Genomic DNA, 16,872 nt, shown 5'->3' with positions numbered 1-16,872 from the left:
ATATAAGTAAGAAAAAGCAAAAATTATCGTCCTTAGAATTTACATACATAAAAAAAATATACTATAATTTTGTTTTATATAAATGTTTAAAAAGTAATCATGTTGCAAATTTTGTTTTTATGTTTATTTTATTTTATTTATTATAAATAATAATGTTCTGTAAATATAGCGATCATGAATTTCACAGATGTTGATATTTTTAAAAAAAAATTAAATTTGACCACATCCTTTGATCCCAACTTGAACTTTCAATTCTCTTTGATTTTTTGAACATCACTTTTTCGCATCGCTTAAAGAATTGGGTAAACTTAATTTAGACATTTTATTTATAATTTATATCTGTGAAGTGTTAACTTGAAAAATACCCAAAACGTTGTAGTTAAAAAAACAAAATAAAAGAAACTGGCGCCCAATTACCTCATCCTAATGATAATATTTTTAGAAAATCTGCTTTTAACTAACAACATTGGTGCTGCGTTGTTGCTAATACAAGTTTTCTGTGATCAGGATTCTGTTATGAAAGATTCTGAACTTATTTTGTATTCCTTACAGAGAAATTTCATTATAGTTTTCCTCATTTCTAAGTGAAAACTCTCGTTTGTTCCTCGACGTATTTTGCTCAGATTGGAAGAGACGGTACCTTTCTGATAAGAATGACCGCAGAATATGATAGCGTCATCACCCCCACTCCGCTTCGTAATACGCTGATAGTTTATCAGTTATAAAGTGGTCCCTTCTTCACATCGAGGCTCAGTCAGCTACGAAGCATCAATCAAATAGTTCTCTTTATTTAGTTCTTAGAAGGTGTTCAGTTCTTTTTTCAGTTCTTCATTATCTGTGAGTATAATCAGTAAATATTATTGTCCATATAGTTCAAAGTAGTTTTGAATTTAAAGCGATTGAATTTTTAAAAAGAAGTATAAACATCCAGTATCCAATCTTTTCACCAGTCTTCCAATTGCTTAACGCTATGAAAATATTTTTGTATTTAAAATTGAACAACAGCAATGTTGTTCAAAATGAATATTCAATTTTTTAGATTATTCTAAAGTATTTTTTAGTAATTTATTGAAGAATATGAAATGAGAAGTCCATGAATCTGAATAATTTTTAGTTTTACAATTTAAAAAAAAAAATTTCATCTGGCAATATATTAACTTTTGATAGAATATTCCTCCATTTTTCTATGTATATCCTACCTTTATTATATTACAATAATATCATAATATTTAAAAATCTTGTTTTTTATAAACTTAATTAAGAAAAAAATTGTATACAATTATTTTTTATATTTTTTCTGATTGGGTATTATTAAAATTTAATTCTTAATCAATAGCTGTCGATAATTTATATACTTAATAATTTATTGATGACTAATAAATAAAGTATAATAATTCAATTGAATTTATAAATGTATTATTGTATTTGTGTAAATATTTACGTCGTCAGGCATCACAGATGTGAATTTCCTTTTTATTTACTTCTTGGACTTACGAATTTGTTGATATTTATTCAGGCTTCCATTCACTTTTATTTATTTTTAAAAGTTTTTATTATATTATCAAATTTGTAATATGAAGTGAACAATTTTATCTTTGTATAATTTATTCTTTACTATTGTTCAACAATTATTTTAAGCCGTTTAAGTTCATTTTTCTTTTGTTTTGACCTAACCACCGAATATGCTGACAAAAAATCGCTCATTTTGGAAAAAAATTGTTTCATATACAACTTAGCTACACTTTTATATTATTTTTTACATCCGCTATTTAATGTTTTATTTTTTTTTTAACTAGAAATTCAAGCATTTTTAAAAACTTTTGAATTAATTGACTTTTATTTTTTTTTAAATTAGGGTATTTAAGATTTATTTGTTCAGGTATAATTTGAAAATAACTGTCATCAAAACCTCTTCATGGACTCTTCTAACCTTGGAGGTCTGTTACATATCAAATTTAACAGCGATAAAATAGTCCCAGATATTTTACACAACAATTTCAAAAAATATATTTTATTTTTAATTTATTGTTTGGACCAGATTATTGTTTCTTATTCAAAGAGTTTTTATATAGATGTATAAACCTTCGATAATTCCAATATTCATTTTAACTTGAGACATGATATATGTGATGAATATTAATATAGCCTTTAATTTTTGTAAAAAAAATTTTAATTTCGTTATTTCTCTGATTTTAGTTTATTTATTTTTGTTTGTTAAGAATAAATTTAAAAAAATAAAATTTTTAATGTTTAAAAAGCTATATTTCAGTTATCGTATTTTTTTTTTTTTATAATAAATTATAGAGGTAATAATTTTCTCTGTGAAAAACAAAATTAATTATATAGTTCAATCGTTAAAAGCTATTGATACTTTCAGACAAATTTTAGCTTTCAAATGGCATGTTTATTTTTTTCATTGACAGCTGCATTTCAAAGCGCAGTAATCATGTGATATCCCTCAATGAGTATTTGACCTCATTAATTTTTCTCTTAACCCTAATAAATAATTTCAAATGATTACTACAATTTCGAAACAATTAGGAAATGCATCGTGCAAATGTTCGCAATAGTTGACGTTATTAATTTCTCAATACGAGTTAATTTTTGTTTAAAAACGTTATCGCTTACTATTTCAAATACATTGCATAGCTTTCAGTCTGATTAAGGGTCAATTTAAATTGCAACAGTATTTATTACCATCATCGATTAGTAAGTCGGTATATATTTATTGATTTTTTTTTTTCAGCTTTTAAGGCTTTATTATTATAATTTAATGAAAAATATTGTAATTTACCTATGGCAGTTACTCTGAGAATTTTGCATTTTATTGAGAGTATGGTTATAAAATTTATGAATAGGTGTGTTTAACCTTGTAGGAATTTTATTTAGTTTTGCCTTATCTGAAGATAACGTTTATGAAAATATCACTGCTGTTGTGATTTAGTTTTTCAAAATCATTTTAGTTCAAAAATTATTCTCAATTTTTCGAATTTTTCTTTTATTCAAATGTATTTGTTAATGATGCTCACTGATGTAGTTATTCCTAAGTGGCCATTTTGAACCATTCATTTTATTTTCCTTTTAATCTCCAAATAAAATTGAAATTTAAATGTAAATTTTCATTAATATTCATTTGTGATGAATTCCCAGTATACGTAGGAAAGTTGTTTTTTCCCTTTAAGTTATGAATATTAAAATAGTGTAACCTGAATTTCAATTTATAATGTAAATAAAAGGGAAGAGTTATATTAATAGGAAAGACATACTTTTGAAAAGCAATTTTCATAATAAGGTTTCTACATGGAATTGTCATATTTAATTTATTTTGATAGCATCACTATTTATGAATGATATAATTTAACATTCGGTTGTCAAAATTTATTATTTGTTTAAATTTTAATCTTTATGTATTTAATAGTAAGGACATTTTTAAAATGTGAAATTAAGGTGTTCCATTTAAAAATATGCCACGTGCATTTTAAATTTTTTTTTACTTTTCTATATCGCGAAATATAAGAATTTCTTTCAATACTTTTAATTGAACGTTTTTGAGAAAAAAACATTTTACCTTATGATAATCTATTAACAAAATCGTTAGTTAAATGTTTAAAAAAATTGAAAATGGACATCTGTGGTTTAGGAATCCAATAACCTAATATTAAGTTCAATACAGACTTGTACCGAATCACAATAATTTATTATTAATATAATATTTTTTCCAATTTTAATGTTTAATATTAGGAACATTTTCACACTGTTGTAAAATTAAGGTGTTCCATTAAAACATTCACACGTGAATTAAACATTTTTGGAAAAAATAATTTTACTTTATCATAATATAGTACCATGAATGTTAATTAAATAAGTAAATAAATTGAAATTAAAAAAATTAACTAGTCCGGTTTCAGAATTCAAAACCTCAATTGTAAGTGTTCATACAACAGTAAAAGACTTGTACTGCATTGCAATAACTTATTTGGATTGAGACTTTCTATTTAATATTGTGTAAGAATATCTTTAATCTATTTTGGATATATTCCCGGATAGTAAAATATTTATGAAAAGTAAATTAAATAAATTTCTGATATATCAAATATTTTTGATTATATTGATTTGGCCTAGTGGAAGTTGATTTCTTAGCGAGCGAAGCTTGTGGAAATTAACTGTTTTATAAAATAATTATTATTATACAATATATAATTTACAATTATACCACAATTATAGTTATATACATTGGAATTCGAGGAACATGTCCATCAATAGTTTGGGAATGTTATATACATTACTCCAAACTTGTTAATGGTTATGTTCCTCGAATTTCTTCTTTGCACCAATCATCGTCTCGTGGGTCATCGAATTCTTGCACGTTTGTACGACTAACATGAACGACCTTGCCATTCGCTTAACCCTCCTCAGTGTGAGTTGACCCTCGCCCAAAGTCAAGACTAATGAACGCATTGAAGAGAAGATGGCAAATTATTTCTGAGTCAGCCAATTTTGAAGTTGGAGCTCTTCGGTGCAATTTGTTCATTGTCTCATTATCCTTGCCCTTTGTAATTTTATCAGCGGAATTTATTCCCTATCATGTGAACTGCGTTTCATCTCAATGTTCTTTATCATTAATGATTTAGGTGTCTTAATTTGAAAGAAAATAAGTAGTTCAATCCAAATATAATCTGTGGATCAAAGCAAATGTTAATTAGGTTTAAGATAATGCGTATAGCTTAAACTTACTTTTTCTTAATTGGATTGCTAATACTTGATTGCAGTAGCTACTCATTTATGCTCACTAGGCTTTGTCCAGTTCCATGCTTAACCAAGAAACCCTATTCTAATAAAAAATGAAAAAGCTAATTTATATCTTTTATCTGTAATATTTATAATTTTACAACAAAACAAATTCATCTGATTGACGTATTCTCGAAAACGGGTACCCTGTTCACGAATACGCGCGGAAAAAATTATCAATGATATTTTTTTCTATTTTGTTTTCATTTCTTCATTGATAGCTCGCTTTCATGAGTGATTCATTACGCGTTGAGCATATGCGTAAAGGTTGTTTATTGAAAAAGCTATTTTCGCTTTATCTTCGAATTCGAAGGATATCCAGAGATTACACGCTCTGACGATTCGATCATATGACTAAAACATCTTACGAGGTGATTTAATTTTAAATCCTCCTCCATTCAACCTTTTGGGTTTCATGACCATGTTTTAACATTTCAATTAATTTGGTTTTGTAATGGAACTCGGGTGTTTTCCTCATTTGATATAACAATAGATATTACATTTTTCTACACTCAATTTAATACCTTTGCCATTTTCTTAATTTAAAAATAGAAACTATTGAATAAAGTATTATAAAACGACGATGAAGCCAGTTAATTGCTTTTTAGCAAATACATTTTCTGAATTATTTTTGTAAAAAACGTCTCTTCATTAAAATTAAAAAAACAAAACAATTCTGATCTGTAAGGTGTCCCCTAAAGTCAACTTTTAAAACACATTTTTCGGAATTTTTATTTTTAAATATTTATTGTATGAATTTTCTTAAAATAGTCCGTTATTCTTCATCAGCTAAAATCGATTCCCGTATTTCTAGTCATTTCTTTTTTTTTTTTCAGATATTCTTTCCTTAATCTGAGTTAACTAGAAAGACTCTTCTAAATTTTTTTTTTAAGCTTATCTAGCTATTCTATTATATATTCTAAATATTCTTTTGCAATTACATTATAGCCATTGGACCTAGATTCCGGATCTTTTTTCTAATACTTCAATTTTATCTAGTCTATATTTGCATTCTTTATATGTATATATTGTATTAGTAGAACAAACTAATTTTTTTTAAATTAATAATTGAAAAATATTTTTTTAAATAAATAACTATATTTTCTTCCCAAGGTTCTTACAATTTAAAAAAATTAATATTTAATATTTCCAGTGAACTCCATTTACTCAGTTAGACTGCAATGTTGCATGGGGGCAATTAACTCCATTGACCTCATGTAAAAATTCTTGATGGATGGAATGGAGTGGCTTACGTAATCATGACCCGATTCATCATAAATATTTATTAATTAATCGATTTATATCGATTGCTTGACTCATCTCCTCAGATGCAATCGATGAACTACGTTAATTCAATTTTAATCGGGATTTATGGCATAAGTTCAGTCAGAAGATTTCTTTATCAAAGCCGTTTATTGATAAGTCAAGGTCGTTATTTAATTCCTTTTTTAAATGATAATAGTTGAAGATAAAATATATGTTCATTTTTTAAAAATAATTTTGATATAGTTCTTTATAATTATTAATTATTGAAATTAAATTACACGATTTCGGTATGATATGATAAAAATGATTTGAAAAAATTAATTACTTAGATCCAGTTTTTATTACGAATAAATATTAATTAGTGTGATTAATAATTAATAAAATAAAAACATAATAATATGTTATAATTTTTATATTATTTATTTTTATTGGCATAAACTCCAGCTTAGTTATATACAGCGTTTGGTTTGGCGATTGGTAGATGCTCATTTCATAATTATTGTGAATAAGAATCACTAAAAATTAAAAAGTATAAAAATTGTATTATTAAGAGTAATTAGTAATATAATGTTGTAAAGTATTAACAGCAGCTTAGTAAAAATTATATTAAAGCGAACGATGAACCTTGGAACTCTTAACTATCTGCCATGTTGCTTCAAAGTAGCGTTCGATTTTCTTCCGACTTCATGTACAAATAATGTAAGAACATATCTCGGTCATTTATGGAATAAAAAGTGTTTCAAATTTTCAAAATCAATTTCTCATTACTTTAAAAAAAATTAATTATTTTTTATTTATATATTTTTTTAGCATAATGAAAATATTTATAGATAAGAGTCATCCATTCAAAGTTATTATAATTTTATTTAAAATATAATAATGTTAATGGTTTTACGTATTGTAATGAATTTCCAGCTATTAATCAATTAGAAATTTATTTTGTCTTGGGCTCGTAAAGTTCGGATAAACTTAAATTTTATCAGTAATATTAAATGAAAAAAAACTTTATACGCATTTTTTAAGAAATCTCTTTTACTAAGTGCATAAAAGGCTCAAACATATACCAGTTGATGAGGCCTTTAAAAAAAAGTTGAGTATGTTACGAAATCTTTCCGAGGTAATATGCAATCCGGATGTAAAATACAACTTTTTTTACTACCCAACTCCATAGTAACTTTATAAGTTACTATAGTAACTTGACTTCAAAAGCCTCCTACGGCATCATCGTCAAATTCTCATCTAGTTAGTTACGACCTGGGTCTGAGGCTAACGATGCCAAATTACGGGCTCGGACCTGAATCTCAATTATGGACAAATAACCTTTGCATACTACGTCGTATCTCTTTAAATTGCATTCATTACGTGCTCACTCATTAATTTAATTAATAAATATTTCTTCTTAAAATTTAAATTGATCAGAATCTATGGATAAAACGTCTGGGATGTAGTTGGGAGGATTTTATTTATTAATTAACTATTAAGATTGTGAAACTGTAATATGATCATAGGCATATATATGCTTCCAATTTTCTTTTCATGTATGCATTTTTTCGTCGTTTTAGCAGCAGCATCTAATTTTTTTCTTTTATAAAATTTAATTTAGTGATTTTTAACTTGTATACCAAAAAAAAAAATTAAAGATACACATCTTGAATATTAAAGACAGCAAATTTAATGAAATTGTTAAGATTGGTGTGATAAAAATTCTATACTATAAGGTTTATTGCTTTAAGGATCATATACACGGCGATAGCTTTTGTATATGACAATAATATTGCTTAATATTGTCCTGTCTATTACAGTTTCGTAATCACCTTTACTGTTAATTATGTTAAAAAATTTAAATCAATTCCAAGTTCAGAAATAATCAAAGCGCAACAATTTAGAACTAATTGTTCCCAACTAATCGCCATTAAATTTCATAATATGGATAATACACTAAATTTCAGTGTCCAAGCGGTATGCGACTATTGAGGCAGTTCGACCTAGTTTGACTGTCCTGCCACGGCAATAATTTTTTTTTAAGCCTTTAAATATAAACAAAATTATGCCACATTACACATGAACATTTTATATTACTAATGTATCATTAATATTTCTCTTTTCATCATTATTAATAGCATTTACACGGTTTATATCAGCAATTTTAAGAAAAAATTAATTCTATTATATTCCTTGCAACTCACACGGAACCGCTTAGAAAACCTTATTGTTTATTATAAAATTTAATGATTGATTTATTCGGGCTAATGCCTTTAATCGTGCGGTCCCCTCGTGCGTAGACAGAACGGACGCGCGCCGACACCTGACCTCCCGCCAACTGACTAATAAGACCCAGTTAATCGTGACAACCTTGAGGCTCATCAGAGGTTTTTCAACGCGTCCGTGGAGTAAGGGAATTGAGGAAGCATCACTTCTTTTTTGTTGCGAGAACGTATAATTTAGGTATTACTTTTGTCCTTTTTTTTTTCTTCTAAACGCAGGAGTAATCTCCGACCATGCTTACTGATAACCTTCTACTCGTTGGTTTAATGTTTGAACAATTTTTTGAGGATTTTTTCGAAGCTAAAATGTTTTCAATAAAGTCAAATATATTGAAATTAGCCTAGTTTTATAGCTCTGTGGTATCCGGTTCTAAAAAAAATATATATATGTGAAAATAAATATATATAAAGGCTGGAATAAACAATTTTTATGTACAATGTTAAAGATGCCTGGGGCCTGCGCCTTACCCACTTCCCCAGTTTATTGATTTTTATCAAAAATGCAGCAGACAGCCTGGCACAGCTTATGCTTGCCGTTTAAGATTTATTTGGTTGAATTAATTAAGCACTTGAAACAAATAAATATCTCATCAATGTCATTAAATTCATATTGATATTCAAGCAGAATTAATAAAGATAAAATAACATTAAAATTGATTAATTATTAGAATGAAAAGAAAAAAGAAATTTTTTTATTATGTTTAGAAAAAGAATTAAGATTTACTATTAATATTTCTTTTCTCTACTTAATCAAAGTATATGTTATAATGGTATCTATATGAGGAGTATTTTTCTATACAATTTTTAATGAAAATGTTGATTTTTAACAAGTATTTGATAGGGAAAAAATGAAGTATTGATATAAAGTAAATAATTTTTAGATATAGAATTTTAAATTATATAAAAGTGGATATATTAAAGATTTGATGCAATGTTCCTTATGTATAATTTGATAGGTGTTAGTATATGAGTTAATTTGAACCTCCGTTGATTTGTTCCAGTCCATTTTTTTTTTCAAATATAACTTATTTTTTTAAAATATTTTTCAAAAATCCTTTTTTTTAATATTATTAGATTAACGGAATATCCATAATTTATAGCCTACAATTCACATTTATCTTTATGCCATGAAATTTAGTATTAAAATTTTTCAAAAATAGAACTGCGATTAAAAAAACAAATAAATGAGAAAAAATAATTTTTAAAAATGAATTACTGAAAACAAAATAAAGTGTACCTAAAATATTTCAGTATTATTTTAAGGACATGCTCCTTTGCTATGATATATTTAAAAGAAAATGTTAAAAATATATAAATCTCAATTATCCCCATATAGGAGACGATCTTGGTTTTCCTTTGTTCGGCCGATTCGTGTAGGTAAAGAAAAAAGTTCACAAACGAGTTGATACCAGCACGTTTACTTCAAGTTATCGTACGTTGCGAAACGAATCCAAGAGTCGGAGAAGCTTGCCTTCAGAAAAAAAAAAACAATGACCTGCTGAGATCAGATAGGCAATTATTGTTCTCTCTCAGGGTTGTTATTGTTTCTTTCTGTTTTGAAATTATAGCAGCTTTGAGCAGGGACGTAATGGAGGGAAGGAGGTTTTCAAATTGCTGGGATTTGAAAATTCGAAAAATTTGAAAATCTGCAATAATTATATGCTCAAAATTTCTACTAAACGCAGTTTATTGATGTTTGTTTTTAAAAAACGTGTTTAGAAAAAAGCCAATTTCAGAGAACACTTCCTAGACCTCCCGTAAGCAGTAAAATTTTATCCTTTCCTCCAAAGAAGTTGTTGCTGCAAAACTTCTGACTTTAATTTTGAGCGTGTGTAATTTATATACCAGTTTGAAAAAGCTACGCAAAATTATTTAGGAAAAAAATTTGGGTTAGTACCTTTAACTTATCAGGGCACTACTGTCTCCTGACCAATATTATTCAATTCAGGGAATACCTTTATATTTCTTTAAATTTAAAAGTTTTTTTTTTTCACCACCGATCCATTTACTTTGCACCGGTACCGGCTTAGTCTCGCCTCCGACCTGATAAGAGGCTGAGGACATTCCTTGAGATTGCGACCTTAGGCCATTGTCACAACCTCAGATGTTCTCAGATACCTCGCGTTCTCGACCCAGTTTTCGACTTCTCTGCGGTCCAGTCAGTTTAACCAAACCTCCAATGAGCAAATATCTTGACCGATTCGCTGTTTGTTATCGGTTACCACAGTACTTTCTGTTATGAAAATATTACTAACGCATAATGCGTTTAATTATAATAATAAATATATAAAATGCGCAACGGAAATAAATATACTGACTACTAAAAATAGTGAAAAGTTTGGGCATAAAAAACAAACCCCAAACAAATTTTTTTCTCCTTTTAACTACAAAACTTGATTTAGTTTTAGTAGTTATTAGTTGTATACAAAACAATTGTAAGTTACGTTTCTATTTTTAATCCAAAATTGTATTTTGTATATTTTAGTGTTTAATAATTGCTTAAGAAAATTCTTATTATTAAAATTTTTTTTTCACTGTCGAGCTCGACTATCTGAAAAATAAAGTCTTAAAACGTCGCCTCAATATAGCTGTTTTATTGAGTTGTGTTTTGTTTTGTTGACTGATCCTAAAAAAAATATATATATCTCAAATGTTTAAAAAAAAAATTTCAACGTTTCGACCCTTAGGCCAATTTCAAGGAGACCACCTAAAAATTGTTTTCACATTACTTATATTACCTCCTTACATAATACCAATATTTTTGAACATATCTCAATTATTGAATTGCCAAAATTATGGTTTGTAAGTGTAGCCATTTAAAAAAAAAAAAAATAAGTAAAACTATTATGATATTATGTATTAATAAATTTGATATTAGTTTTTTCTTTTTGAAGATAAATGACAAGGACAAATTAGCCTGCAAAACAAAAACAATAAAAAAAAAAATATTTTTATTATGTGAGGAGGTAATATAGTAACGATGTAAAAACAATTTTTAGGATATCTCCTTGTAAATGGCTTAAGGGCCGGAATGTTAGAAGTTTATAAAAACAAAAAGTTAAGAGAAATTTGGATCAATGAAGTCGGTGTTAAAATTAATATAACCCACTCTCAAAAAATCATTTAATCATTATATTAAATCAGTAATTTAAAATATATATTCGTGAACGGTTCCTTGATTCATCTTGATGCTAATTAGTTTCTTCCAACTTTACTGCTTTGCGAAATACTTTTTTATTGCCTGATGTATACAAATGTATGGAGTTGTTGACCTTGTTGATGGATGACGAGCCCTTGTGACAGATCCCTAGACCTTAACAGCTAGGGTGACAATTATCTGGCCCTTAACCGAGTTTGATGGTTCGTTAGTATCGGCTTACCTTCGTTGTAAGGGTCTGGCACCCTCCTTCCTTTATACCCGATCTCTACCGTCACTCAATACTACACTTATTATAGACCTACCAGCGAATCTGATAGAAGTCCTTCGTATAGGGAACTAGATCCTGTCTCATGTCGGGTTTGACAAATCAATGGATACTTTAAGCACAGAATGTATATTCTCCCATTTCACGTCTCTTTATAAATAAATCTGGGTTAGAGATAGGCTTTAACAAATGGATAATTGGATTTTTTCCTCAAATCTATACTAAATTACGACATCGTTTCATTAATTTAAACCTTTGGCGTAGAATACTTTACCCGTATTGTTGATCTTTTTAACTCTATTTATTTATTTTCATCTGTTATATCCTAGAGACATATAAAGAGGGTTGTTCTAGTAATAAAATAACAGCCAAAATATAAGTTCAAGATAAGAAATAAAAAAATAAAATAAAAAGGAAAAGAAAAATCAAAAAATCTTAGAGTTCAAAAGAAAGTAAAAGAAAATATCTAAAATATATCTAATTACTAAAAAGAAGACAATTTTATGTAAATTTAAAATATACTAACATCATAAAATAAAAATAATACTATTCACAATAAAATTAACTAAAAATGCAATCTATAAACATTTCTTTAGGTTGAAATTAAGGAACATATAAAATAGAAAAAAACTTTACATATTAGAAAAAAAAAATAAAAAACAAGTGAAAATTTCTTGGTTAATCAAAAGAACATTGAAAACATATGAAAAATACTAAATTATTTTACTAATTGTTAATTACTTATCAATCAAAATAAAAAATAAATAAATACGGAACAATTGGCGTGTATGGCCTCATATGGTTATGTTAAGAAAATCCAATATTTTTCTAAAAGGCTGTGGTCAATATTTAGTATTATAAGATAGTTCTTGAATAATAAAAAAAAAAATAATTGATTCTAATTAGTGCGTAAATAATTAGAATCGATTTGGAGTTATTTTGATTTCGAACCTGGAAGCGGAAATCATTGGCTTTAAATGCTTTCTTAATTAAATAACTTCTTTAACCTTGTGTTTTTTCCTTAGATTCTCTTACTATTATCGTTGAAGTTTTTAAATTATATTTTCCCAATCTTAAGTAAGTTACTTTGCATTTATAATATGTTTAATAATTATTCGTTAAACATCTTTAGAATTTTAAAACGTTTTCATCTCTGACTTCGGTAAACCTTTTATTTAAACATTGAAATATTTTTTATTAATTTTTAAGTACCTACTCATTTTCGTAACTTTTATTTATTTTTTTTAGTACATAATTATAAATAATATGTAGATATTTGTCACAGCATATTAATATTCTAAAATTCTATCGAATATTAAACTTATTTTTTTTGCCGAAGGCAGACTCAGTCTTAACGTCGCATTATAATTGCCTAAGTCTAGCGGATATTCGCCTCAGTAACTATTTATTATTGTTCCTCAGTTCTCCCCTCCATGCTTCTGTATACCACTTTGGTTGATCTCTAAAACTGTCCCGAATTTCGTAGTGTTGTTTATATTGTATATAAAATAATAGCGGTGAATTATATTATTCCAACTGAAGAAGATGCTCGATGGTTGTATTAGGTTTTGGGTTATAATTAAATGTTATTAATACTTAACAACTGCTAATTAATAGTGAAAGAAATATTTAAATTATAGTGCTGCTTTTTTGCCTAATTATAAAATAGCTAATAGTCTTGTTCCTTTTCTGTTGCAGGAGATTCCTGAAGACCTAAGAGGGTACTTAGGTACTTAGCTCTGATTTATTTCCTTAAGATGATCTTCATCCTACTCTTGAGTGTGATCGCCGCAGTGCAAGGAAATCCGGACCCATGCCCTTCCGAAATCTACTGCCACGGTCCTCTACTGCACACTATACAGATGGCATCCATCTTCAAAGATTCCAAAACTTTTGTAGATATGAAAATGAAGTGGAACATTAGCGAAACACTTCTCCGTTTCGATGATATGATGAACAAAACCGGATCAAGCCCTACCATTGAAGATGTCAAAGTCTTCGTCGACGCGAATTTCGACCCCGCTGGTTCAGAGTTCGAGAGTTGGTACCCCACGGATTGGCGTGAAGACCCACTTTTCCTCAAGGGTATCAACGACAGAAATTTAAAGAAGTGGGCCGAGGGACTCAACGACTTATGGAAAGTCCTGGGAAGGAAGATGAAAGACGAAGTAAAGGATAACATCGAACAGTATTCCATCATTTATGTACCTAACCCGGTGATAGTTCCCGGAGGTAGGTTCAGGGAATTCTACTATTGGGATTCCTACTGGATCGTACGAGGGCTCTTATTATCTGAGATGTTCGATACTGTCAAGGGGATGCTAAGCAACTTTCTCTCGATCGTAGATCGCTACGGCATGATACCTAACGGAGGCCGTATCTACTATCAGCAGCGTTCTCAACCTCCACTCCTCATCCCCATGGTTGAGTCTTACCTCCAAGCCACCGACGACTTGCCATTCCTGGAAGATAGTATCGAAATGTTGGAAAAAGAATTCGATTTTTGGCTGTCGAACCACACTGCACTTATTGATAAAGATGGAGTTTCATACAGGTTAGCTTTGTACGGAGACTTTTCTCAAGGCCCACGACCTGAATCCTACAGGGAAGATGTCAACTCTGCCCAATGGATGACTACCGAAAACGATAAAAACGCATTTTATGCTGAACTGAAAGCGGCTGCGGAGTCCGGTTGGGATTTCTCTACTAGATGGTTCATCAATGCTAACGGATCAGCTTATGGAAACCTGACAAATACCAGAGTTCGTTCTATCGTTCCTGTAGAGCTCAACGCTATCCTTTATTGGAATGCCATGCTTCTGTCCAAATTTCACGACAGACTCAACAACACACTTAAATCAGAAGAGTACAAAAAAATAGCAGACGAATGGTTAGAAGCTATTAATCAAGTCCTTTGGCATGAAGAAGTAGGTTCGTGGTTGGACTATGACATGATCAACAATATGAAGAGGGACTATTTCTATCCCACTAATATTGCTCCGCTCTGGACTGGCGCTTACGATAGTAAAAAGAAAGAGTATTATGTCAGTAACGTTCTCAAGTATCTTGACAAAACCAATATTAAGGTTAATGTAGGCGGTATTCCGTCGACTCTGATCCATTCAGGAGAACAGTGGGACTACCCCAACGCCTGGCCTCCACTACAGTACATCTTTATCGTCGGATTAGAGAACACAGGAGACGTCCACGCCCAGAGGGTAGCTTATGATTGGGCTGAGAAGTGGATTAGGAGCAACTACGAAGCTTATTCAACCACACACGCCATGTACGAGAAGTATGACGCTACAGTTGTCGGAGAGGGCGGCGGAGGCGGAGAGTACGAAGTGCAGTTGGGATTCGGCTGGTCCAACGGTGTGGTGATGGAGCTGCTGGACATGTACGGAGATCGGCTCACCAGCAGCACTGCGGAACTGCCCACGGAGCCCCCTGCCAACACGGCCTCGGTGCAGGGCCTCGGGACGGCTCAGTACGTCGGGCAACTGGTCACCCTGGCCCTCGCTTTCTCGGGTACCCTGGCCGCTGGAGCCTTCAGCGCACTCCTCTGCATCAGGTACCACCTCCGTCCTGGCTACGACAAGCTCCAGTCATATTAGGCGCACTTTGGCTACGACAACAATCAAAATGTAAGTGCGCGGGCCTAATTCAATTGGACCTAACAATACTCCGGGTGATAATTTGTAAACAAGTATTTTACTTTGCGTGTACAGTTGTGATATCTATTTACTACTTTAACTTTGTATTATTATTATTATTAATTTTTAACTTGATCGCCTATGTTAATAGCTTAGCCCAATCTATGTTAGACCTTTCAAAGTGTATCATAGTCGATTTTAATAATGTTTGTTTACTGTGGATATAAATTGTTTTCGTTCTAGAAGATATATGTTGTACATTTCTTCCAAGCTGTCCGGACAGTGATTAATGTCCGTCGCTAAGTCACTAATATTTTTTTTTTATAATTTGCGTATTTTAGAGATCTCGCTGAGTCCTTAGAACCCGAGGGCAGGCGAAAGTGTATTTCATTTAGTGACTAGTTGATATTGCCTCTATTTGGGTAAGAATGTAGAATAGAAATAGTGTCATCTACCAAATTGCAGTCAACCTATCCACATGACAGCTTAAAAGTTTATTGACATTTCTGGAGAGCACGTTGTACAAATTAGTCTCGATTTTTTTAGTTGCTCTCTGCAATTGTCTGTTTATAATTGTTTTTTATTTATTTTATTTTACTCTTTTTATTTCCTATAGTATAATAGTCCTCAACTCCCTTAATTCTCTGGTTTGGCAGCCAGTGCGTACAGTGTGTTGAGTCGATTGTGTATTTATTTCTTATTAGTTCCTTATTTTAATTTATTCTGTATAAAATAATGTCCTACCCTATCCTTTCGATTAATTTACTGTTTCTAGATTACATTGTACCTGAATAATTAGTTTTACTATTGATATTCCATTTTTGGATTTGTTTTTTTTATTAAGTTTAAAGATTATTTAAGCACTGGCCCTTGGTATTCTAAAACAGCCGTTTTTAGAATAAATTACGCTTAAATCTAATAATTGTTTTATAAACAACATAAAAATACTGTGGAAACGAAACGTACTGCTGGCAGGAAATTTCGTTTTATTTTTAAAGAAATTAATATAATTATTATTACATATAAATATTAGTCCTACTTACGAGAGATATCACCATTTTTACCTAATGTATTTTGTTTAGCTTAATAAATGAGCCGTAAGAGCTGAAATTTGGTGCCTCTTGTATAATTTATGTATTTTGTAGATTTGTTTATTTATTTGTAAGAATGGAAGCTTGTCCTGTTACAGCATGAGCCCGAATAACGAATGTAGATATCGTATTTTGAAGTATATATATATAAAGCATATTTATTGGTCTTTCTAAAAGAAATTATATATATTCTTAAGATTGATACAATTGTATTTTATTTGTGAACATTGTATAAATAAAACTATTTTTGTTTGTAAATAAAGATCAGTATTTTGTGAAGTTTGTAAATAACAAGTTTTTTTCATTTTACTCCCAGTCGCCATAGACCAAAAATAAAAAGGAGTGATGTTGAACAGTAGATTTAAAAATTATAAGTCATAAAAAA

At 29.6% G+C, this 16,872-nt stretch overlaps 1 protein-coding gene across 4 annotated transcripts in view; it reads left to right on the top strand.

The window, feature by feature from the left end:
* The window catches only part of Treh (Trehalase), a 143,095-nt gene extending 126,329 nt beyond the window's left edge, over positions 1-16,766 (top strand). For 3 of the 4 annotated variants that reach the window (XM_067045018.1, XM_014426264.3, XM_014426265.3), the window contains exon 3: positions 13,442-16,766. In XM_067045018.1, coding sequence (XP_066901119.1) covers positions 13,501-15,357 — 1,857 coding nt within the window. In that variant the 5' untranslated portion in view covers positions 13,442-13,500 and the 3' untranslated portion in view covers positions 15,358-16,766. Of the gene's footprint in view, positions 1-709; positions 838-13,441 lie in introns of those variants that run through there. The other variant, XM_014426263.3, reaches the window with a different exon arrangement.
* Positions 16,767-16,872: the final 106 nt, after the last annotated feature.

The sequence above is a fragment of the Halyomorpha halys genome, unplaced genomic scaffold (genome assembly GCF_000696795.3).
Source record: "Halyomorpha halys isolate HHAL.00 unplaced genomic scaffold, Hhal_1.1 Scaffold566.1, whole genome shotgun sequence".
Taxonomy (NCBI): Eukaryota; Metazoa; Arthropoda; class Insecta; order Hemiptera; family Pentatomidae; genus Halyomorpha; species Halyomorpha halys.
This window is presented reverse-complemented; position numbering and strand designations above follow the sequence as displayed.